This window comes from Fringilla coelebs, assembly GCF_963513975.1.
Source record: "Fringilla coelebs genome assembly, chromosome: 2".
NCBI lineage: Eukaryota > Metazoa > Chordata > Aves > Passeriformes > Fringillidae > Fringilla > Fringilla coelebs.
The window spans coordinates 114874155-114898226 of NC_140029.1; the positions used below are offsets into that span (position 1 = coordinate 114874155).

General features: G+C 42.4%; 3 protein-coding genes across 6 annotated transcripts in view; 1 reads left to right on the forward strand and 2 right to left on the reverse strand.

The window, feature by feature from the left end:
* Window positions 1-7153, reverse strand: part of ZNF654 (zinc finger protein 654) — a 30108-nt gene extending 22955 nt beyond the window's left edge. The window contains exon 1 of one of the 2 annotated variants that reach the window (XR_014617003.1): window positions 6995-7127. Coding sequence is in view for 1 of the 2 variants with exons in the window: in XM_084226261.1 (XP_084082387.1) it covers window positions 6995-7126 (132 nt within the window). In the remaining variant the exon portion in view is untranslated. Of the gene's footprint in view, window positions 1-6994 lie in introns of both variants that reach the window. The other variant, XM_084226261.1, reaches the window with a different exon arrangement.
* A 416-nt stretch (window positions 7154-7569) lies between these two features.
* Window positions 7570-18470, forward strand: CGGBP1 (CGG triplet repeat binding protein 1). Of its 2 annotated transcripts, XR_014615978.1 has the most exons (3): window positions 7570-7684; window positions 10168-11133; window positions 18365-18470. XR_014615978.1 is itself a non-coding variant. In XM_084201367.1 (2 exons), exon 2 carries the CDS (start codon window positions 10189-10191, stop codon window positions 10690-10692), a length of 504 nt encoding a protein of 167 aa, XP_084057493.1. In that variant the 5' UTR covers window positions 7570-7684; window positions 10168-10188; the 3' UTR covers window positions 10693-14923. The 2 variants fall into 2 exon arrangements, 1 of the variants encoding a protein (XP_084057493.1); XM_084201367.1 differs by lacking the exon at window positions 18365-18470 and having other exon boundaries at window positions 10168-14923.
* On the reverse strand, window positions 15108-21981 carry HEMK2 (HemK methyltransferase 2, ETF1 glutamine and histone H4 lysine; the record flags this gene model as incomplete). 2 transcript variants are annotated; one of them, XM_084201366.1, is made up of 7 exons in its annotated part: window positions 15108-18125; window positions 18816-18943; window positions 19606-19747; window positions 19854-19937; window positions 20483-20573; window positions 20976-21065; window positions 21836-21981. In XM_084201366.1, the coding sequence occupies 6 exons, from the start codon at window positions 21979-21981 to the stop codon at window positions 18837-18839; spliced, it is 660 nt and encodes a 219-aa protein (XP_084057492.1). In that variant the 3' UTR covers window positions 15108-18125; window positions 18816-18836. The 2 variants fall into 2 exon arrangements, with proteins under 2 accessions (XP_084057492.1, XP_084057491.1); XM_084201365.1 differs by having other exon boundaries at window positions 15108-18432.
* Window positions 21982-24072: the final 2091 nt, after the last annotated feature.

Here is a 24072-nt window from a genome sequence, read left to right on the forward strand (position 1 = left end):
ACAGTAGCCTTGTTCAATACACAGGAGAGAAAACCAGACCCTTTTCATGCGAATTTCGGCAACAGGTGCTTTCTAAGTCTCTGCTAGAGACTTTGTGCAATTTTTACTATCCTTAAAGCATCACCTCCTAGTCTGTCTGTACCTGGCATTGCCAATAACCATGAAGGGACTGGGCATTTTTGCTTTCCCTCTCTCATTTAGAGCAGATAAAGGTACTGAAAGTAGGCTGAAGCACTTTTCCTGACACCAAAACCCCCGTTCAGCTCCATCTTTCTCCCACACCAACACACTGCTTCCCCTCCTTTAATAGGTTTGAGTAACTTAGAGGAAAATTTAAGACTCAGATGTGTCCCATTAAAAAAATCAAAACCAGACTCATCAAAAATTTCTGAGCACACAGCTAAGACAGCTAACCCCAAAAGTAACAAGGTAGTTAGTAAAAACTCGGATTACAGCAGTGAAACAATAGCTTTTCTTGGAATATTATGTTTTAACTGATTAATTATACACATATAAGTGATTAAATATGCACATATGAAATTATGTTATAACTGATTAATTCTATACATATATTTTAAGTGATTAAATATGCACATATAAAGTTATTTGGCTGTCTTTCAAAGACTTAAGAGAAACAGCATTGCAAATAATTAGATTTGCAAATACACAGGACACAAACCCCAAATGTTTTATACAGTGCTAGGCTGGAGGTTGCTACAGCTTTTCCTATTCCTCCACACAAGAAAAAAAATACCACCAATTTTAAAAGTTTATCATTATTAGGATTTCAAACAAAGTTGCTCCCATATTTTCTTGTGAGATTTAACAGTAAAGTCACCACAGGATTAAACCCACAACAATTCTGTGAGTTTTTCTCTTCATAGCTTTCAGACACAGATAGCTTCTTGACAAATATAATGGTTGCAATGCATTGTAATAAGCATATATCAGGGTTGTCACATGAGAGGACAAACCCAAAAAGGGCAAGCTTAGAAAAACTGAAGTTTGCTGAAAATTAAAATCCAAAATTAAGGGCACCCACCACAGGTGCCCGATCAGCAGAAATACCGGAGTAGCTCAGATACCAAAGTTCAGCTCTAGAACTTGAGTAATACTACATTTACTCTTCCTGCAAACATCACAAGAAATCATCACAGCTTTTTAACTGTCTTTTGAACCTGCTCAGTGGATAAAAAGCATTTTGTTTTGTTTCCAAATACAAACAAGCCAACCATGTCCTTATAAATAAGGATTTTACTGTCCAAATAGAGAGTAGGAAAAGCCTTATGATTTTAGGGTAATATGAAATATTACTTGACATGTAAAAGTTGAAAATGGCTATATACTAAAATATGTAAGCAATGCCTTTTCTGCAATTCCCATGTGAATATTATATAAGGAGTAACCAAACATAATCACACTTCTGGCAAAAGAAAACACATCACCCAGCAACAGCATGATGCATCCTATGAGACAAGTTTCTACCCTTAAAGCTAAATGCTTTCCCTCTAGTCTTAAACACCAAAATCTCATCCATCTCCTCAGCCTGATTCAGGCAAGAACAATTCCCAAGATTGGCTTGCTAAATATAGTGGGTATATGGGAGCCAAAAAGTCATGTATGTTTATAGTCTGTCACTTGCACAACAGTGAAAACTATACATTAATTCTAGAAAAGCAGTTTGGGCTGATTGGAGCAGTGATTCATAGCTAAGAGATAAATATATATACTGAAAAGTAGAAATATTCCTCCTCATCTTTTGATTAGCACCTCACCCCCCCAAATGAAAAAGTCGACTAATGAAAGGAATTGTTTTGCTCACATATGGAAGGGAGAACTGCCAATCTTGTGAACACACAAATGCTCACATCCACAGGTAACCAGTAAAATTCAATTTATTAGGTTATTCAGTGAAGAAGTACAATTACTTCTTTTCCTCATCTAAACAAAAGGACAAAACTTCTGGATTTTTGCATTAGCTCCTCCACCACGTGTGCCTTCTCTAACTTGAACAAGCCCATGTAGCAAAGCCAGACAGAAGCATCACTCACTGGAGAGCCTCCCTTTAGGTATAAAAACCTGTAACTCCTTTCTAAATTATAATCCTGATACATTTTTCCAAGGAAAAAACCGAGATTTTTTCCATGCAAAAGCTATACATTTTAATGAAAAGTCATTAAAACCTGGAGAAGTAGCAATACCCAAAAGTTTGAAGTGTCAACGAGGAAAGTTTCAGAGAAGTAAAAAGATGTTACAAAGATCAGGAAAAGCCTACAATGCATTGCACAAATGTTTCTTTTGGAAAAGAGTAACTCCTTAATCCTACTTGTAAAACAGGGAGATCATTTCCCAGGGTAAAGCTGAAAGGACAGCAGGCACAAAAGCTGATGAGAATCACCCTGAGTATGTGAATAAGAAAAGATTTTATGATGTTAATGACAAGAGCACTGAAGACTAGAGGCCTGGAGGAGTCAATCTTCAGATAAAGAGCTTGCAAATCAACTGCTATTGTGAATTCTTATGGACTGACTGAGGAGTCAAGTGCACTTCACCCACCAGAGCCCAGCTTTGCATGACAGACCCTTATCAGCCTTCCCATCAAGTGTCAGAGGAAGGAGTGACAACACCTAACCCAAGCCAAGGACACCCTTCTGCACGTACAGGTAAATCCTCACCACAACTGCAAACTCACCTCAGCATCTCACTTGGCAGTGATCTCACGTGGATCTCCTTTAAAACATTAATTCATTTGAAACTCAAGCAGCACAATACTAAACTACCAATAAGTCAACTGAACACACTGGTTTCCACTAGTCCCACATGTAAAAAACACCACGACAGGGTAAATTTTAAGTTTAAATAGTTTCAAGTCGTTATGGTACTCTTTGAAATTTAGTTACTGAAAGTTATGATAGGCCCTTTGAAAGCTTTCATGTAACAAGCAGTACCAACATTCAAAAACATGAAAAAGTCAAATATTACTTACAGCAGTGCTCTTGAAATTTGAGCCATTAACAAGGATAAAGTGTATTTGTTCAGGAAGGTACAAAAACCCCAAAACACCAACACCACAAATTATTACACAAACAATAGGTGGTGAAAAATTAAAGAGCGTGCCTTTTCAGAGAAATAAGCCTCAAGGATGTTGAAGAAATCATTTTTCACTACTAGTATTCATGTGAGCAAGACTTGTGTAGCTGAGCCTTAAAATGGTGTATATAGACCAAATATGGATCCCAAAGGTCCAAAATTTGATCAATTTGATAAAGTCTGGCATAACCTAAAGGTTTGGGGAGGTTTTGCCTGCAGTTGTTTTGGTTTTGTTTTGTTTCTTAATATAAAAACAATTTAACCACTATCAATCTGAAGTCCAGAGTAAGAGACAAAAGCAAATACTTTGAAATTTAGGCACAAGAAGTGTGAAACGACATTAACCTTAAAGTCAGAAGAATAAACATGTAAAATTATATATTTTTTACTTCCATGACCACAAAGCAAGATGAACAAGTTGAGTCACACCCTTCCCTGCCTTTTTTGGCCTGCTAAAATAAATCCAGGAAACAGTATCTTCTCTGGTGTGTTACTATATTTTACTACTTAACTTTTTTATAAGCCAAAGAATTGTTTTTCCACCAATTAATGTAAGCAAAGGAGGTAATCTCTCTTTCAGGAGTGGGATCATGCTGGAAGGCTGTAAGCTGATGCCACAGGAAGAACAGATCAAGGAGTGTTTACCCCTCACAGCATCACCTTGTTACTTGAGATGAACTCACCTGGTGTTTATTCCAGTCAGTAACAACAACATAAAATAACATCTAGTCCAGTTATGCAGCCCTGAGGACAACTACAGAAATGCTGCAGGCAACTTGAAATATTTTGACAGTAAAGTTATGAGAAAATATCCCAAAAAAGAAATTATTTCTTTTTCTAGTTAATAAAACTGTACCCACTTCCACTGCAATGAAGGAAAATACCTCCATTTTCCAGCTCACCATAAAGTTTGTTTTTAAGCCAAATAATATTGGAAATTCATCCTTCCAATTAGAAAAGTATTCCCCTTAACCCTGATACCGAGAAAGTCACAATCTGTGCTGCTTTCACTACCCTTCACCATTTGTATTTCTTTCTCACAGGAACCTCTATGGTTCCTGAGAAACCTTCTGAAAGAATTACAAATTCTGCATCCAAACACAAGCTGAAACTCTTCCAAACATTAAGGCTGAGGGAGTTTCTTCTAGGTACCACCTTTTAAATGTCTTTAACTTACAAAGTAGTTACAGATGCGATGTTGTTTTGCCTGCCAAAGCTGGGAACAGCAGATTTGCTTTTCCCAACATCCAAGTGGGCCTGGAACTCCACAAATAAGAAGAAAAGCCACATCAGCAAATTGTAGAAAGTAACACAGAAACAGCTGGTGAGATGCATAAGCTGGGCACTTGACTCATCTTCCAACTGTCTTTTTTCCCTTCCAGCCACAAAAAGCTTGATTTCTGCTTTGCCCATGTCATCAAACTCAAATAACACTCCAAGAAAACATTTTATTCCATTTTGCCTTGAAAGATTCAGGCTCTAATGACTCTCTATGACCACAAACACCTACAAGATACAGATCCCAAAACTACAAATGGGCTTCAAGATGCCACATTCAAGCTGCATCTTGTATCACTAAATTGCGATTACCCATAAATTTATGGAAAATGCTCTCATAATCCTGAAACCTCATCTTTTTTAACTGGCACTTAATCAATCCAAAACTCAAGTTGACTTACAATACTCCAGGCCTCAAGAGAACTCAATCTGGCTGTTTACAGCAGGTATTTTACCTTTCTAACATCACTTAAGGATAAAAGATGTGCACAGCAATGCATTTCAAGCTCTAAAAGAACAGTAGGATTTTCTTTGTACAGAAAACATATCTACAGACTGAAAAAGGCATTATTTACACCTTGCTTCATTTATCCTGCAGTTCTTACTGGGAGATGCTCAGACTTAATCAGCTTAACTACAAGCAATCTAAACAATATTATTTTCAGGTGACAGCAAGCTCCAGCACCATGTCTGAAGCACAGCCAAGTTTTTTGATAGGTTGTTATCCTGAAAATAACAATGTTTCTTTTGGGGAGTCAAAATTCACTGCACCATCACTAAGCAACTATTTCTACAACTACTGTTCCACTTAGGACACAAAACCAGGAGCACAGGAGGAAAACTAGGACCTGCAGAAGGGCCAAATGAGTATAAAGACAAGCAACACTGTGTTAGCAGTGCAAAGTGGAGTGAGGTGGGAAGGCTCAGTCTGCACAAACACGTTCTTCAGGAGATCTGGATAGAAAAGTACAAATATATATTACATGTACAGCTACACAGTGTCAGTCCCAGGAGGGAAAATGAGCTCATGTGGAGCACATACAACTTCATTTGTTGTCAAGCCATGAATGTCACACAGCTACAGGCTTTTCAAACCAGCACACCCCTTAGGATCTTGTGTTTGTGTAGTAAAATCAGCAGAAAACCCCATTACTAAAAAACATGTTTAAACAAAACACTGATTACCTTGAGCACATGACTGCTGTTCACACCAGGCCAAATTTACACAAAACAAGCAAAAAAAAGAAACCCTGGGGACAAACTGTTAACATATTAACTTACTCTCATCAGGATTATTTTAACTATGCATTGTTGAAAAGAAAGTTTAAGAGAAAAGGAGCAGAGCCCTTTACATACTCAGAACATTGGCTGCTTTTCTGGAGAGTTCATCAACTCAAAGTAGGGGAGAGGGTTTGGCAATCTCCCTACACACACACACAAAAAAAAATCTGCATAAGTCAACACGATATATATAACACATAAAACACTTGTGATACAACTATTTCACAGGAAATTTCTTCCTCTCTCTTGTCCTCTTCTGTTTCCTACTAATTTATACTTTTCCCTGAAATTGGCATTAGTACATGAAGCTATCACCCTGTCTGGACTTCCCCAACACAATGAATTCAACATACAGTAAGCAGAGAGAGAAAAATTTAAGATAAAACCGTCAGGGTCGAGCAAAAGTAAATGTCTTTGCAACCAGCCAACATAATCAAACATGGATGTCATTCCTTACAGTTGTAGAAAATGCCAGACATCCAAAAAATTTGCTTCTCCTTTTACTGGCTCTGCAATTTTTGGGAGATTATAAAACAGAATATATGAAATTATTAACAGCCCCAAGAAGCAACCCATGGGCTTAGTGAGCAGAATGCCCCCCGAGATTATTTTAAGCCCATACTAACAGTAAATTATATTTCGAACAGGGTGTTTCACTGAACGAGGAAACAGGAACAAAGTGACCACACGGCGTCACACTTTTGTAGATGTCGGAAGACAACTGTAGAGGTGAGATAAGTCAAAAAGTTGATAAAATGAAGCAGTTCTGTATAAAATAACCTCTGGCTGTGTCTTGGGCAGCAGCAAGTGGCGTGGCTGGAATACACCAAAGGTAACTAATGTTCCATTTACACCTGCTGATGAAAGCAACCAGGAGAAGCAACCTGTTGGTGCTTGTCACTTTACAAGGCACACCTAAAGGGCTTGCGAGGAGCACAAGAATTCCGGGCCCGCATCGAGAAAACGCTGCTTTTCAAAGGACAAAACCCTAAAAATCATAGAACACCCTGGTCTAAACCGGTCAGCGAGACGAGAACTGCTCCCGAGGCCCTTCTCGCCTCTCGGCCACGCAGGGGAGGGCACCCGGGATCGTTCTGCCCGCAGCACCGGCAGCACCACGCGTGTTCCCGCAGCCGCCCCCGGCTCTCCCTGCCCGCTCCGGCCCCGGGCCGGGACCCGCCCCGCATTTCTCCCCTTCCCCATGGGAGCCTCTCTGCCCGCCCGGCCCGGCCCCCCTCCCCCGGGCCGCGCCCTGCGCCCCGCTCCTCGGCCCGGCAGCGTGAGGGCCCGGCCCGGCTCCCTCAGCCGCTGCCCCCGGCGCTTCCCCCCGCGCCGCGGCGCTCACCTGGCAGAAGCGGCGGCAGTAGTACTGGCTGCGGAGTAGAGCGGGCAGCCCAGCCGGGAGCCCCGGCGCCGCCAGCGCCTCCAGCTCCTCGCTGAGCCGCTCCGACTCCTGGTCGCTCTCGTCTTCCGCCATGGCGGCCCCGCCGCCCCGCGCGTACCGAGCGCCCCCGCCCCGCCCCGCCGGAAGAGCCGCCCCCGCCGCGCCGCCAAGTGTCCGGTTACGCCCCCGCCGCGCAGCGCTCCCATTGGTCCTCACGCTCTGCCAATCAACGCACCGTTTCATTCTGGCTCCGCCTCTTCGCAGGAGCGGGCTGCGATTGGTGGAAAAGTCTAGTCGTTACTTCAGTCCCGCCTTTCCACTGGCTGCTCCCCCCGTCTGTCACGCCCCAAGCCGCAACCGCCCTCCCGATGCCCCGTCTGCTGCGCGCCACCGCCCGCGCTCTGACTGGCCGACATAAGCCTCCATCAGCGCTCTCCCGCCCGCCCCCCATTCCTAATTGGGCTCAAGACTTGCCCATCTCCGCGGCGAACCAATCAGCGAGTGACTTCCGGCGGCGGGGGCGGGCCGGCGGGGTGGGCGGGGCCGTGCGGCTGCGGCGGAGCGGCGCGTCCGGCCCGGCCCGGCCCGGCGGGGCCCAGCGCGGAGAGGCGGCGGCGGAGCAGCCCCGGGCGGGCGGTGCGGCCGCTGCGGGTAATGGGGCCCGGCACGGGGCCGGCGCGGATCCGCGTGTGGGGAGGAGGCTGCGGGGTCTCCCGGGGAAACACCCGCCCCGCGGGGAAGGGCCACGGCCGCGGGGCCTGGGCTGTGCCGGGCCGGGCTCCGCGCGCTTCACCCGCGCGGGGCACACGGCGCCGGGAGCTTGGGGGACAAACCCGGGCAAGGAACGCACTGAGTAATGGTCTCGGCCCTCGGGCGGAACCCGCCCGGCACTTGGAGACGCAGACTCGCTGTGCTCCTCACCCAGCGGCTCCGGTGCGGTGACAGCGGTCACAGCCGAGAGCCCGGAGCCGCCGCCTCGCCCGGAGGGTCCCGGAGAGCGGATCCGTGGGCACGCCGAGGTGGGGAGGCAGTAGCCCTCTGCAAGGAAACCACGCCAAAACTTGACACCCCCCCACCCCGCCCCCCAAAAAAAAAAAAAAAATAGGCCGACCAAGAATCCTGTGTTCCGCTGATCTCAGAATCCCGAGAGATTTTTGCTAATTTGCTGCAGTAGAACTACAAGCGCCTGGTTTGGTGGAGGAATTTTTTTTTGGCCTTTCAGAAGCCAAAGCAACAAGTTTGTGTGGTATTAGGACTTGTTTTCTGCTTGATTTCAGGAAATGATTGCTTAGGAAACTCATGTACAAAGGAAGAAAAAGAATGAAGAAGGTTACATTGATGCTGGATAAAGATTGTTTATCTTTCTGTAGTCTAAGACTTATGGGTCTGTGAAGCCCCAGTGAGAGCAAAACAAATTCACTAGCAAAGTAGCTAATACCAAGATCTTTGTTTCCTTTTTTTTGCAGAAGCTTCTAATCTCTTCATGTAGAGAAAAAAGACAGTGTTGAAGACAGAATTCTCTATTCCTTTAGTTCCAGGGTGGGGAAAAGCCATTCTGGACAGCAGAAACTGTATTCAACCTTTTTTTTTTTTTTTAATGTCGCTACAGCAAGCTGGGTAACAAAAAAAAAACAAGTACAGAGAAGTTCATCCCGAGGTCTCAGGATACTTAGAAGAAACATTGTTGCCTTTTGGGTTTTTTTTGTTTAAGTTTTTTCTTTTAAGGAAATGGGTAGCTAATGTGGTGTCCATTAATTTTGCTCAGAAAACCTCAAACCTGAAAAGAGCTGTTACTTGACTTCAACTTTACTTTAAAAGGAAGTGAAATTATTTTTAGTTGAGATTTGCAGTAGCTACTCCACACCTCAACAACAAAAGGACACTGTTCGATTTCAGAGCACTTAACTGTGTTATTGCCTGCTTTGGTGACATGGTCTAGTTTGGAGTGATGTTAAACCTCCTTGAAAATACAGTTTCTTATTTTGCATGGCAATAGATTCAATGTTCCCATTAGGCTGTTCCAGCAGTAATTGCAGAGACAAAATTATTTGCTCTAAGCTCCAGGTTTAATCTAATAGCCATGGTTTAAAAAGCATGGCTGTTTCCAAACAAGTGCTGGCAAAGCTTTGGTTTGGTTTGGGTTTGGGGTTGTTTTTTGTTAGGGGTTACTGACTTTTAAAAGTTAGAGTAATGGTTTTCTTGCTTGATGTGGAAAACATACACAGAAAAACACTGATTCAACATAATTAAGATACTGTCAAATATGTTGAAAATGCTAAGAAGAAAGCACCCTTTGTCCTAATGTGTAAAGGATAAAAAAAGGCTCTTCAAGAAAAGCAAAAAGTGGTTTTGTTTGACTTTAAGTGATTAACAGATTGAGTTTTGAGGGTTCTGTTGAGTCACCACAATATTAGTGGTGTGAGGATAACTTCAATTATTAAAAACCACTTTCTATAATTACAATCTAATACCTTATAACTACACGTATCTATCCACCACATTCACAATAAATACTATAAAAAAATCAATAGAAAAAACTCTCACCACATTAATAAAATCTTATACTAAAAGTCCAGATAGACTCTTACAGTAACCTCTTGTCATCTTATCGCTGGGGTTCCATACAGTTGTCTCCTTACTGCAAAAGTTTCACACCTTGTTGGTGTTTCTCATGAGCAGCTCTCAGAGCACTGACTCTCTTCTTCACAAAGGAGCCAACTGACTGCAGTGCCCCTCTCAACCAGCCAACCCACTCTTTTATAGCCCTCTTCTTATTAGTTACAGCTATGGCCTGTTAAAGTCAGGCCTATTCCTTCCTAATCTTTGATAATTGGCCCAGCTGCAACTCCTTAGGGGTAAGATTGCTTTCTACACTATCTTTATTTTCTTATATTCTATCCCCCTACAGTAGCCCAAATAACAAAAACCACTCCTCCTAATAAATCTAAAAACCAAACCAAAAAAGTGTTTTACTCTGACCCACAAGGAACTTCGTTCTCCCATGTAACTGGACTTGCAGATGAAAATCCTTTCAACAGCAGTGTCACAAACGTGTCTTACGTGTAACTAATGACATTTTAGGTGTCAGCAGGTGCCAGGCTGGACACTGAATGAGCTCTTGTTTGGTTCCCCAGCTTTGCGGGCCGGAGGCAGCGATGGAGCGCTTCGGGGTGAAGTCGGCGCCGTCGCGGAACCGCTCCAAGACCGCTCTGTACGTGACCCCCCAGGACCGCGTGACGGAGTTCGGCAGCGAGCTGCACGAGGACGGGGGGAAGCTCTTCTGCACCTCCTGCAACGTGGTGCTGAACCACGTCCGCAAGTCTGCCATCAACGACCACCTCAAGTCCAAAACGCACACCAAGAGGAAGGCGGAGTTCGAGGAGCAGAACGTCAGGAAGAAGCAAAGGACTCTGACTGCCTCCCTGCAGTGCAACAGCGCTGCCCAGACAGAGAAAAGCAGTGTGATCCAGGACTTTGTGAAAATGTGCCTGGAGGCCAATATCCCCCTGGAAAAGGCCGATCACCCCTCTGTGCGAGCCTTCCTGTCCCGCTACGTTAAGAACGGCAGCTCCATACCCAAGTCGGAGCAGCTAAGGAAAGCCTATCTGCCCGATGGCTATGACAATGAGAACCAGCTCATCAACACTGAAGACCGTTGAGAAGAGAACTGTTTTCATCCTTGTTGTGAAGTTTTACATATTGATGGTGTGGTTTATTTTTATATTCATGCATATATACAGTGTTACATATTGATTTTACAAGCTATTTTGTATTCTTGTAGAAATGACAATCTACTCCTGAACTTAGCGGTGTGCCACAGATTGTTGCTAACCCTGCTGTGGACTTCAGAGCTACACTGATGTAGAGCTCGTGAGGAATGTAGGGAGCATCCCTGGCATACACCTGATCTCTGTTCAGTCCAGCTGTAACTGAGGCTGAGAAAAAGGCACTTGAATGGAGGACCCCAGTTCGCAGTGCATCTAAGAAGACAGTGTGGTAGGGATTGCTGCTCTTGGCAGTGGATTGCTGTGTCCAGTATCCTGTCCCTGAGTGACCAAGAAGAGGTGCTACACCTTTGAAATGCAAGAAGCTCTAGGATGGTTAGTAAAAATATCACTGCTCTGTTGGGGGAGGACTATTGCAACTTTCTATTCAAGCTTGGTTTACGTTTTGAAACAGGAAACATTTTTCTTCTAGAACTCTCTCTTGTGCTGTTTGATGCAACTGTGGATGTATTCATTATCCAGCTTAACTAGCCAGTCTCTTGTACTCACCTCTGAACCCCACCATTCTCATAAGGCTGGGAGTTCTGCAGGTTTGCCATGTCTGCTTTTCTAAAATCGCCATTCCTTTGTCTTGGTTTCACATGCCCCCTTCCACTTCAGTGCCAATATTTGAAAGCTGAGTAGACAAACAGTAACTGAGTGTGGTTTGCAGTGCAGCTGCTGTCAAGTGAAACCTATGCTGGACCAAGTTCTTAGCAGAGATTACTGCCTTTTTCCTACTAGCAGGACAAAGCTAAAGCTAAACTGGGGATGGCAGAGGCACTAAACTGAGGAGTTGGGAAGGTTTTTTCATTGTGCACAGGAGAAGAGGCTGCTCCATCTTCCCCTGAAGGTCCTTTACAGATCTAACCTTATCATCAGCCTTTCAGTCAAGGGAGGTGAAGTGATTAAAATAGTTTTTAAAGCAGTTACTGCAAAGGTTCTTCAGCACTCTTAAACACAAGTAGGAAGGCAGATACATTTTGAACTTAAAATGGAATTACAGACCTGAGCTGTATTTCTTACCCTGTGCCACGGCCACATCTATTGGACTGGCAGAAAGCAAAATGGGAAATTAAAGAATTTCAATAATGCTACTCTCTCCAAAATCTAGTTACTAGTTACTAAGCTATTCCAAATGATGATGCCAAATATTTCACTAACACCAATGTTCCATAAAGGTTTGGAATGAAATGAGGGAGTACTGTACAAAGTGCTGGAATACGACTGACCTCTGCCTGCTCTAGGTCTCCTGAGATGTTCTGGGTTCAGACAGGTGCCAAGCATCTCCTGGGAGCACAGGAATCCTCCCTCTCCATGGGTACAATGGCATAAGGATGCTTTATCTCCTGCGTGTGGAGGCAGTTATCCAGCTTCCTTTCCCCAGCAGAGTTTCATGGGAGTTTATTTACAGCAATACCAAGGAATTGCTGAAAAGAGACAAACTAACCAGATTATTTTGGATTTAGAGCTATTTCCCACCTGTATCCAGCGCAGTCTCCTTTGCTGGGCTGAGAGAGATTTACATACTTAGTAACTATTTTTTTGTGCAATTAGTCTGCAGAAATGCACTTGTGTTCCATGTCCTGCTATGAAACCTGCTAGAATAAATGGACAAATCTAAAAAGCTAAAAAGCAGCTTTCTTACCCATATGCCTCAATCCACTGCTGGTCTAGGACTTCAGACAGAAATAACAGTAGCAACTTTTTAATCTAATCCTAGATATCAAGATATGCCTTCCTAAATATCATTTTTTAATGCACAAGCTTGGGTTTACCTTAAAATCCTTAACTGCCTTGGGCTAGAACTGTTTAATAAATCTTCTGAAGCCAAGTGAAAGGTAAACTGCCAATAGCCTTTTCTGTCCTGACAAGAACTGAAAGTATTTTTCTCATGATAGTTTCAGCTTGCATGTTCTTGAAAATACAGGAGCAAGCTTCAGAATTTTTAATCATTTTGAAGCCTTTAAGTTGGCAGGTCCCATGGGAAGGTGGAGCATTCAGCATAATAAAAGGGAATCGTTTTTCAGTGCAGAGAGAAACTTGTTCTGCACTGTATGGGATATTCTCATGATAGAAAGGCTGGTTTTAGCCAGAGCCCCTTTTTGCAATTTTGTTGAACTGAAGAGTGAGATCATCCCTGTTACGTTTTGCAGCATAATGAGCTGATTTTCAGGAAAAAGGAAAAAAAAAACCTGGAAGTTTGGCAAGGATAATAATCTCTATTTATATTTACATATAAAAAGAGGCAAGGCTCACTGTTGTTGCATTCACATTGTACTCACTGCTACTTACTCTGTGTAATTTGAGTGCTTGTTGTCTTTGTACAATTTTAAAGTCGTGTCTAACTTTCAAAATATTTTTATTTTAACAAAGTTTTTTACTGTAATAGTGCTGTTAGAGTTTGGTCTCTTTTGGTCTGATGAAGATGCTTTATTTTTATTTTGGTGGTAGGGATGTTCTGTTGATGGTGAGTGGCCACAGAAATGGTTTTATTTAAAAAAATAAGTCATGAACTTATGATTAGATACTAGAGTGAGGCTGAAGATACCTGGGTCCTGCGGTGCCACAAGACTTCCTGTAGGAACAGTAAGACCAGAGTAAGTGATTTAAGTTTTTATATTAAAACAATATTGGAGAGAAATACTTTACATTGTGAAGTTTTCACTTGGTAATGAAATAACAGTCTCTTAAAAAAAAATAAAGGTATTCCTTTTTTGTAGAATTTATGCATAATCTCTTATTTTACCGATCAAGTGGATTAAGAATATGTGGTAGTTCACATAGAGTGATGTAATATAAGACACAAGAAATGGATGGGGACAGGAAAATTTAAGGAGCTGCTGCTGTAGCCTAAGGTAACATCAGATACTGAAGCATTTGGTTGATTTACCTGTGCAACAACACTGAAGTCTGTTTCAGGACTGGTTATACAAAACCTCTGCTTCCTGTCAATTCCTGATGGTGACAGAAGTTCCCTAATGATGCCTTCTGCTCCAAGTGAATACCAGGTGGAATGATTTTTGTATGTTTTTACACTGCAGTAAACCATTTGTAGTACAGGATCTTGCAGCTACCCAAGGCCTCAGATCTTTTCAGGAAGGGCTTCTGCAATATGGAAGAATCCAAAAAGGTCGCAGTTTGATCCCTCTCCCTTGGAGACTTCATGAAAATTGAGCAAATAACATCAACCCATCAAAAATTATCATCAAGCGTGGGGTTGATTGTTTACATATTTCTTTTCCTGAATTCTGACCTGTCTTGACATCTCAGGATAGATCAATGATAAATTCAGGCAACTTCTTGACTGATGAATTTATGAACCATAATTTTCTCATTTTCAGTCATTTCCAGGTCACAGCACATTAAGATCAAGTGCTTTTTGTTGTGAAATGGAAAATCAGAATAGAAATAAACATACCCTTTGTAAAATTTTCTTGTGTGGACAATTTGTGTATGAAACAGCACATGCACACTTGCAAAATCAATATTATCAGTCTGTGGAAGCTGATGCAGAACCAGGTGAAGTAAATATTTAAAGTTCAGTAATTAGGCCATGCTAAATTCTGATGGTATCATTTTACCTTTTTAACTGAATCAAGGCAGTTCAATCCATATCCAGGATGCAGTAGGTTCAAGTACACACAGCTTTCAGGGCACAGTGATATTGATAATTAGGTCTGACATTTGTTATTTCCGTAGGCTGAAGGAGAGACAATCTTTGACAGTTTTTGGGTTTTTTCCCTCGTCCCACCACTTTTTTTACAAGGGGTTTGGAATTTGTAGCTTGTGTGACCACCTCTTTCATATCTACAAGCACATCTCAGGTTGAAGCAGAAAGTGCAGAATGAGAGTTGGAATACAGAGCTACTGCTGCTCAGCTGAAAATACTGTTCAGTAGTTCTGTTCAGAGATGGAAAAAAAGTATTTAGGGACTTTGGAGGTTCTTTGTAGGGGTTTATATATTGGTTTACCTCAAGTGGTTTTTTAATCTGTCCTCCAGTGTACAAAATAGCTCCAATTCAGCATTCAATTACACTGCAGTAACTGACACCTTCTCACCTCAATTCTTCTAAAATTAGCTTTAAATTGCTTCCTCCGTCCCCTTACTTCTGAAGCCTGTCATTACTCCAAGACAAATCCAACAGCTACAATACCCATGGCTGCACTTAGCAAAGTGCTTTACAGACAACAAACCCCCAACTGGAGCTTTAACCAGCTCTGGACAGAATGAACTGAGCCCCCTCATGAGAGCACCCAAGCTGAGCCTACAATACAGAACCTGGCTCAAGGAGGTGTGCTTTGGCTTCACAAGGCTCAGTTCATCTCCTGATACTGAAACTGCTGAGGGAAAAGTGGGGAGATGCAAAGAATCTCACGTTGTGAAGGACTTGTATCAAAATGAAGGAGCTGACCCCTCCTCTAACAGGGAATTAGAGGAGTAAAACTGCAGGGGCTACCTTGGCTGGTGCAGCAGTAAATCCTGAGCTCTGTGATCACCAGTGACAGGCAAGGAGCTGATGGGACACTGGAACATGGCTGTTCCTTTAAGGCACTATAACCTCTTCACACAGCGTTAAAAGGTAATTTTAAGCAGATTTCCTGCAGCCCACTCTCAGAACGCTGTGTCTCACTCAGTGGTTTCCTGCAAACAGGAAAAATGCAGCCCCAAAATAGAAGATTGGTCTTGTCAGAAGAAAAACTGAGGTGGGACAGAAAGAACATTGCATAAATTATGGTCGGGTTTTTCTTTTCACTTGCCTTCAGTAAAGCAGCAAGAGCAGTGACAAAGGGGACTGAATCAGGTAAAGAGCGCTTCTGTTTATAGCAATCCTCAGGTCTGAACTTCACCCCATGTTTTTGGAGCCCTTTCCTCCAAAATAATCATATCTAATACAGAGAACTGTGCTAGTTGTGTTTAAATGGAATAAGTTCTTTAAATTCAATTACACTGAATGAGGGTTTTTAAATACCTGACATTTCTTAGGATTCAGCAAAAAAGTTATGAGTTACTACAGACAGTGAAAATTAGTGCTCGTCTGGTGACATCTTATTCTGCCATCTCCCTTTCCTAATGATACAGTTCAGGATCAGGACTCTTATTCCTTACTTTGACAAATACTTATTTTGTATTTTTAGCATTTACTATCCCTTGAAACATGCTTTTAAAACAAAACTATACTCTTGCAGTGTCTCAAATCCATGGACTGAGTTAGAAAACAAAATTTAAAAATGTAAATTATGGTTTAGAGATTGAAAAGATCTCATTTGTATCTTAATGATATCATAAAAATAGAATGGCTCAAGGTGGTAATTAAGTCTCAACAAGAGAAAAACTGCCCTGAATAACCAATTTTTCTTTCCGAGGTGGCTGTGGATGCAGCCACCAGGTGTCTTCAGTGCACAAAAATGCAACTTGTGGTAGGAGTGTTTTGGCTCAAGTGGAGCCCTGCTGTGTGTGCAGTTACACTCAAGGAATTATCTTCCATAAATATTTTTCCATTTAGGCTGGACTGGAGTTTTTGTCAAGCTTTTTCAGCTCCTCATAAACATCATTAGGATTCTCCTGATCACACACTCCATCCAAACACAAAATTTTGTAAAAAATTTTGATAGTACTTTTTTGATAGAAAAAAGTAATCCAAACATAACATTTCAGAAAGTGATTCCATTATTTTTTCCAAAATATTACTCTGTAAAAAAAAATCCTGATAATTTAGACTTTGGTAAGCATTTCCATCATAAGCAGAGGTGGCTATTGCTATATACAAATTTCCTGTCTGCTTTCAATTTGGTTCTAACTTTATGAAGAAACTTTGCACGGGCAAAAGGTTTTGGGAAGGTTCAGCAAAGTGCTTCAATATCTTAAAAATACTTAGAGAAAAAAACAATCTTAGACATGCTGAGAAAGGAACACACAAAATCCAAATTACTCGTCCATATGAAGATGCTGAGAACAAGCAACAGAAACAATCATCCCTTACAGCACAGAATGCTGTGTTAATAATAAATTTTTTCAACTTCTTAATTGACTGATGTTGAATTAGACTCATGCAGAAGCACTGAATACATTTAAAATCCTGCTTTGCATCCCTCCTCTCTGCTATCTTGCTTCTTGTAAAATCAAAACCTCATGTGCAGGAGGATCTTTAAAAAAACAAAAAAACCCTGCAGCTTTGTTCATTACTCTGTGAGAGGTGGCAGGAGCCAGAGAAGAGGAGATATTTTTTAAACCCTCAGGATTACCTTCTCTTTCCAATGCCCAGACAATAAAGGTTACTCCAGTCAAGTTGATAAAAAGGATATTCCTGTAGATTCTTCAGGTTACACTGGCTCAGAGCCATTATTAAATTTACAATAAGATGTGGCCTCATAATTAAACCAGTCTGTAGCTATTAAACATTACAGGTGGAGAACAGAAACCAAAGCAGTGCTCAGTGCACCCTGCAGATAATGGGTCTTATTTTATTACCATAGCAGAGCCTCCTAATTTAACTGAAGAGGATGATAATGATAATAACTGAGAAATATTCAGTAACTGGCCCAGGTAAGAACTCCAGCACCTGAGGACAAAGTACTTTTGAACCACAGCCAAAGGTTTTGGTAGCATTCAACCCTGAGCTTGATATCTGGAAATCCTACAAGCTCTCTAGGTCCAGTCTGCAGTCAAATTAATTTGACAGTGTATCTGCAATTATATAGCTTAATCACATATAATTATCATCCCACTTTCAACTCTAAAAGTTTTTGAGTAAGAGGCTCTGCTAATTTGGACTCATGTGAGGACTACTGTGCCCAGTACCCTCCTGTGATAAAGCACTGCTAAAATGACACAAATTACTACAAATATCAAAATAATGTTTATAGGAGCATTACACAGACAAAAGTCTTGCAAGTCAGTCTCTACAGAACCATGATGGAATTTTTTTTTTAATGCACTTCCATCTTACCCCTTCTAAACTTGTTTAGTTTTTATTTTGGTCAAAAGTAAGCTGGGAGTTGAAGCCAACTTATTTAAGCTTTGTATCCACAGACAAAACAATGAGAGACCCAGAAAACCCTCCAGGGTACACCAGAAAATCTACATTAGTGCTTCTTTAGAATGGGGGGAAAAAAGTGAAAAGTACTAAAATCCAATTTCTATTTGCAAAATTGCATTCCTCAAAAAATCCCAATGGCAATATAAATACGTACAATTACTAAAATAAAATTTTCCATCATTCCTTGAGAAGCCATCTCTGAAGTTCGGGAAAGGTGTCCAATGAGTTGCCGAACTGTTGTGCTCATTACAAGGGATTGAAGAATTGGAGAATCCTCCTTGTCTGCTGCTGGAACATATGTTGGAAGAGATGAGAAGTTCAGTACCCTGAGTAGTAAAAATATCTGACAGCTTTTCTGACAGCTATGTGAGAACATGTGAAACAATTCCTAACAATGCCTTCACATTTTGCATTGTATAAAGTGCCACTGCATTTCCATCTGTGCACTGATCCAAACTTCCTCCAAATGCTTTTTGTGCTTCTGAGCATCTGTGTATTTTAACCAGGCTCTTTCTTCTTCTCTGAAGGTCAGAGGGATGTGGAAGACTTTGGTCCTTAATCCTGGCCAAAGGGATCCATGCTGAGAATGCTGATCCTGGGAGAGGAAAGAACTTTTTAAGCCAACAGAAGGATACCTTAACACTGCTGCTTGTAAACTTGGAGTTTGTGGTGAATGCTGATGGAGTAAAATGATCCTGGTTCTGACCAATGACAACTGAAGACTACAAATTAAAAGTGATACATGTGCATGGCTTGTAGAAGTGAAACTCTCTGGTGTGTGGCATTGCTCATGTCAGAGGATATTAGATCATTATCAACCCATTGATATTTTGTTCCCTAGTTCAGTTTTTGGGTTCATTTCTTTCTTGCTGTTTTGCTTGAATGGGTAAGTTCCTGCTATTAACAAAGGGCAGGTTGCATTCACTTCAGTGTTTACCAACTGACAACTCTGTGTTCAATTTTCTTCATGCCTACTACCTGGCAGGTGAAGAGAAGTTATCAAGATTTCTTAAATCTGAGGATTGTCAGCATCTCTTGTCCTGCTTGCCTGGAAAGTACTTGTGTGCCTTTTAAGCCACTTTTCTTCATTGTTTTCAGAATTTCATCTGCAATGGAAAGTGCAGTGTTTACAAATGAGATGAAATTGGTTACAGAAGATAGTTCTAAAATATTTGTCAAGCTGCAAAGCAAAGTTTATAAACTCTGTCCTCCTACTCTTTCAGATAGGAACTTTTATGCAAAATAATCTCTCACCAATTACAAATAAAGTTCAGTTTACAAACTGAAGTTCAATATTTTGCTAGCATTCTGTTTGAAGCTAAACTGTAGGAGAAAATTTGTAGTACCTTCTCACAAAAGCTGCTTAATAAATCAGGTGTGAAGAATAATCTTGTCATTACATGATCATTTGTGGCATTAAGCATTAAATGAGAAGGAACAATTCCAAACCTTTTCTCTACACCTATAAAGTGAAAGACATCACATTTCCCACTAAGCCTTTTCAGTTAACACCACCATTCTCTTCCATAAGAAAGAACTGGCCTGGCATCATTAATTAATTCAGACTTAATTAATCTACCTTCCAGACTTCGAACTGAACTCCTGCAAAGCTGCTGGGGTCCCACACACTTTCACTTTCCAAACTAGCTTTGGGAGTTCTTAGTTTTGATAAATTTGCTTGCATTTTTGGTCTAGCTGTGATCAACATTTTGATTTATACCATATAAAACCTGGTTTGGCCCATTTGAATTTCAAGGACAGTGATCACCTGGATTATTTTCTTTAATTGTGACCAAGTAGAATAATCCTCCTGGAGAAAGCAGGTCTGGTACTAATGGGAAAACCCTATCCATTACTTCTCTGCCCTGTTTGCCCCCAGCCCAAGATGCCTCTATTCCTTGGCTTTTCACCTAGGAAGAAGGAAAGGAAAGATTGTCAGAAAACAAAATGACAGAATTGTCACAACAACAGACAGTAGCAATACTATTTTTAATGTGTATTACAAAATTTTCCTACCTCTTCAGAAGGTGTTACCACATATGGTGGGTTAAACAGCAGTAGATCAACCTTCCCATTTAATCTTGGAGATAATCCTTTGACCTGTAGGTGAAGTTGATGATTGTGTGGGGTTTCTTTTCGGGAACATGAAGAATGCAAATGTTTTGTAAAAGTACAGTTACATAGTGCAGTTGTTCAGCTATTTTAAATCCCATTTATTGTGGCCTACCTACATCCTCTTTTATAAATATATAAAAGGGTTAAAGAGAAAAATTAGCTTATCTCCTAATCAATTTTTTTAAGAAACTAAAGGTAACAACAGACAAAAGTTCTAATTAAACCAGAAAAGGCTGAGAACCAAGAACTGCATAACTTTAGACAAAGGGCTATGATAATGTCAGGCCACTATAGAATTCCTCATCCAGCACTTTCCAAACTAAATCTACAGATTTATTTAATTAATACAATGAATTTTTAGAGCTTAATTTTGAATTTTAGAGCTTGAGTAGCTGGTTGGGGTTTTTTGACGGGGGGTGATGTCCAGAGGTCTCTTCCAACCCTAAATATTTTGTGACTCCATGATATCCGATAAGTATTAAAAAATTACACAAACTATGAAGGAGACACTATTGAAACCTCTCTCTTACCAAGTCAGTGATGACAGGCTGCAGGTGAACATTGTTAAGCAGAGCTGTCTCTTGAGTACAGTAAGCTGCCATGGGATTGATATCTGTGCATCTAAAAGGGAAATATTACAAAGTGTAAGTAATAGGCTACTGTACCTGGAAGTTTAACCCTGTGAACCATAAGCTAGTTTACAGAATTACAAAATATTCTGAGTTAAAAGGATTAAACCCAGCAAACACAAATGTAGGCCTAATAATTTTTCTGAGAAATGGGAAAATGGATTTCTAGTCACAGCACTAGTAATTTGTTACAGAACCTGAAGTAAATAATTCAGGCTGCACCATAAGCTCAGAAATGCTCAACAGGCTCTCTCTGCTTTGATTTACGTATCTATAAAATTGAGAAAGTAATTTTTAAAATGTGAAAATGATAAATATGTATGAGAGGGCAAAGCATCCTGGGCTAGGCATCCTTTATTATTGCATGCAACAGTTTAGGTGCTGTTATACTTACATGTACAGTGCACTGGGTCCAAGGATAGAAGAAGCCAGAAATGTTGAAACCACACCAGATCCAGATCCTATTTCAAGGCAGATCTCGACTCTAAAGAGAAAACACTCTGGATTACTGTCGTTTGTAACAGACACGGGATTGGTCAAGAGAACATTATAAAACATGCTGTCCTCCCAAACATGTTGAACTACAGACCCACAGAATATCCTGAGCTGGAAGGGAGCCCCAGGGATCATCCAATTCAACCCCTGGCCCTGCACAGACACCCCAACAATCCCACCCTGTGCATCCCTGGGAGCGCTGTCCAAAGACCCTCTGAGCTCTCTCAGGATGGTGCTGTCACCATTCCCTGGGGAGCTTTTTCCAGCACCCCACCAGCCTCTGGAAGAAGAACCTTTTCCTGATATCCCCCCTAACCCTTCCTGACACAACTTCGGGACATAACCTCAGCTCACACAGAGCAGGACCAGCGCTGCCTCCTCTCCTGCCTCTCAGGAAAATCTGCAGACAGGGACGACGATTCCTCTTCTCCGGGCTGAGGAAGCCGAGTGCCCTCAGCCCCTTCCTTCCCCATCTCCGCAGCCCCTCTGGACCTCCCTCATGGCTTTAACACCCCTGTGCCAGCAATGCCCATCTGAGGAGCCCCTCAGCTCGCTCCTCCCGGCCCTTCCCCATCTCCGCAGCCCCTCTGGAGCTCTTTAATGGCTTTAACACCTCTGTGCCAGCAATCCCCCCTCAGCTCACCGTTCCCGGCCTTTCCCCATGCCCGCAGCCCCTCTGGAGCCCTCTCATGGCCCCTGTGCCGCAATCCCCCCTCAGCTCGCTCCTCCCGGCCCTTCCCCATGCCCGCCCCGCCGCACCCAGCCTCCCGCAGGCTGTCCGCGTCCCGCTCCAGCGCATCGAGCAGCAGGAAGGTGTCCTCGGCCGGCTCGTACACGTCCCGAAAGGGCCCCCGCGGGCCCAGGTGCTCGTAGCGCGGGGTGGGCAGCGCCATCCCGGCCCGCATCCGGGGGAAGGGGCGGGACGAGGGCAGGAACGGGCGGGAGGCGCCCTCGGCGTCGCTCGGCGGCGGTGGGATGCGGTGGGATGCGGTCGGCAGGAATTGGCAGCGGGTGAGGTGGCATCTGATGGCCCCGATCCAAGACTGAACGCCCTCGGGGTGTTTTATGTGCGATCTCCGCCGCCGGTGCCCCTGAGGGCGGAGAGAGAGGGGCGGTGCTGCTGCTGCTCCTGGTTTCGGTGCTTCCATCACGGGAACGACCACAGGGAGTCAGCACAAACCCGAGGGAAAGAGCTGCTGAGGGAGTTTCTGAAACGCCCGGGGGAAACCCTTATATTGGTATCCAAAAAAGGCTCTGTTTTCGAATAATAAAAGGACTATATTTCTGTGATTCTTAGCCAGCGACACTAGGCAGCATCCTAATGTGCCAAGCATCTGAACTTAAGAGTCACGGAAACACTGATTGGTTTGGGTTGGGAGAGACCTTAAAGCTCATCTCATTCCATCCCTGCCGTGATCAGTCACCTCCCACTGTCCCAGGCTGCTCCAAGCCCTGTCCAGCCTGGCCTTGGACACTTCCAGGGACCCAGGGGCAGCTGCAGCTTCTCGGGGCACCTTGTGCCAGGGCCTGCCCACCCTCACTCAGTAAAATAATTTCTTCCTAATATTCACTCTAAAGCTACTCTCTATACATTTGAAGACGTTCCTCACTGTCCTGTCACTCCTGCCCCTTGTTAGTAGTCTCTCTCCATCTCCATCTCTCTCCATCATCTCCATCTCCATCTTCCTTGCAGGCTCCCTTCAGTTACTGGAAGGCTGCAATTAGGTCATCCTGAAGCCCTTTCTTTTCCAGGCTGAATAATCCCAATTCTTTCAGACTTTCCCTCCAGCAGAGCTGCTCCATCGCTCTGGTCATCCTAGTGCCTCCTCTGTGCTCTCTCCAACAGCTCCCGGTCTTTCCCGTGCTGAGACCCCAGAGCTGGAGGCAGTAATTAAGGATTGAGGAGAAATTTCAGACCACAGATTGGATAAATTATTTTCTCAGTGAGACCCAAAGACATCCTGATCAAAAGCAGAAGAAAGAGCTGAACAGATTCTAATTCCCATTAAATGTCCCTGTTGGATTATCAATGCCCCAAACACTCAAATTCTGAGTGAGGTAACTCTATGTCAGTGAAGGAAAAAGGTGATGTTAGCAAAGTCAGTGACATCAGATATCCAGAGATTAAAATTCACAGATCCAAAGATGAGGTTTTGACCCAAGAAATGTTTTTGTCCTACCATGGAAATGAAACCGCCCAGCTTTATCTTATAATAGGCTTCTTGCTCCACTGTCTAAAATAAGCAATTGTAGAAACTCAGGAGTTCAGAAAATTTCAGTTTCCAGAGTAAGTTTATTCATGGGCCTGATCTTGTACTAATATTACCTTTTAATTTAAAATGTTACTTTCTCTTCAGGAGACAATACTGGCATTTTTTGGCTCCAAGGAAATGTAGTAGATGCTCCTTCATTTCATCTGCCTTCCCAAAGGTTTGCTGCTGTGCCAGAGAAACAAGTACTTATAAAACATATTAAGCTTCCATGAAATTCCATTCCTTTGGCCAAATGAAGTCATGTTAAGAGACAGAATTTTGCACCGTGCCCATATTAGGAAAATTAATTCTTTGGATATATTTTTTTAATCTCTCCAGGTGGTCAAGCTTTGGAGTGCAGTAGGAGAAATGACTTCACCTCCTTCAGCTGTAGAGCTTATTATTTTTGGCTATTTCATACTTCATGAAATCTGGTTAATTATTATTGGGGGCTTTTTTTAATACTTCTAAGTCCTTGTGGGTGCATTTTATAAAACATTTATTTTTACTGCTTACATAACTACCTACCTAAAATGTTTTTCTTGGTAGACAACTGTACTGTTTTTGCCAAAACAGATTCTCTTTCAATTTTGGGAAATTGTTGGAAAGCTGATATTCCCGTTTTTCAGCGGTGCCTGTGCCATGTTATTAAACTGGGCTTCATGGAGATGAAAAATTGATCTTGACAGGAATCATAACCATTTGTTTACACTAAGCTGTATGGCTTCATCCCATCTGGAATTC

What these genes read in the sequence shown, in the direction of transcription:
- CGGBP1 (XM_084201367.1), top strand. Translation starts at nt 10,189, where the DNA reads ATGGAGCGCTTCGGGGTGAAGTCGGCGCCGTCGCGGAACCGCTCCAAG.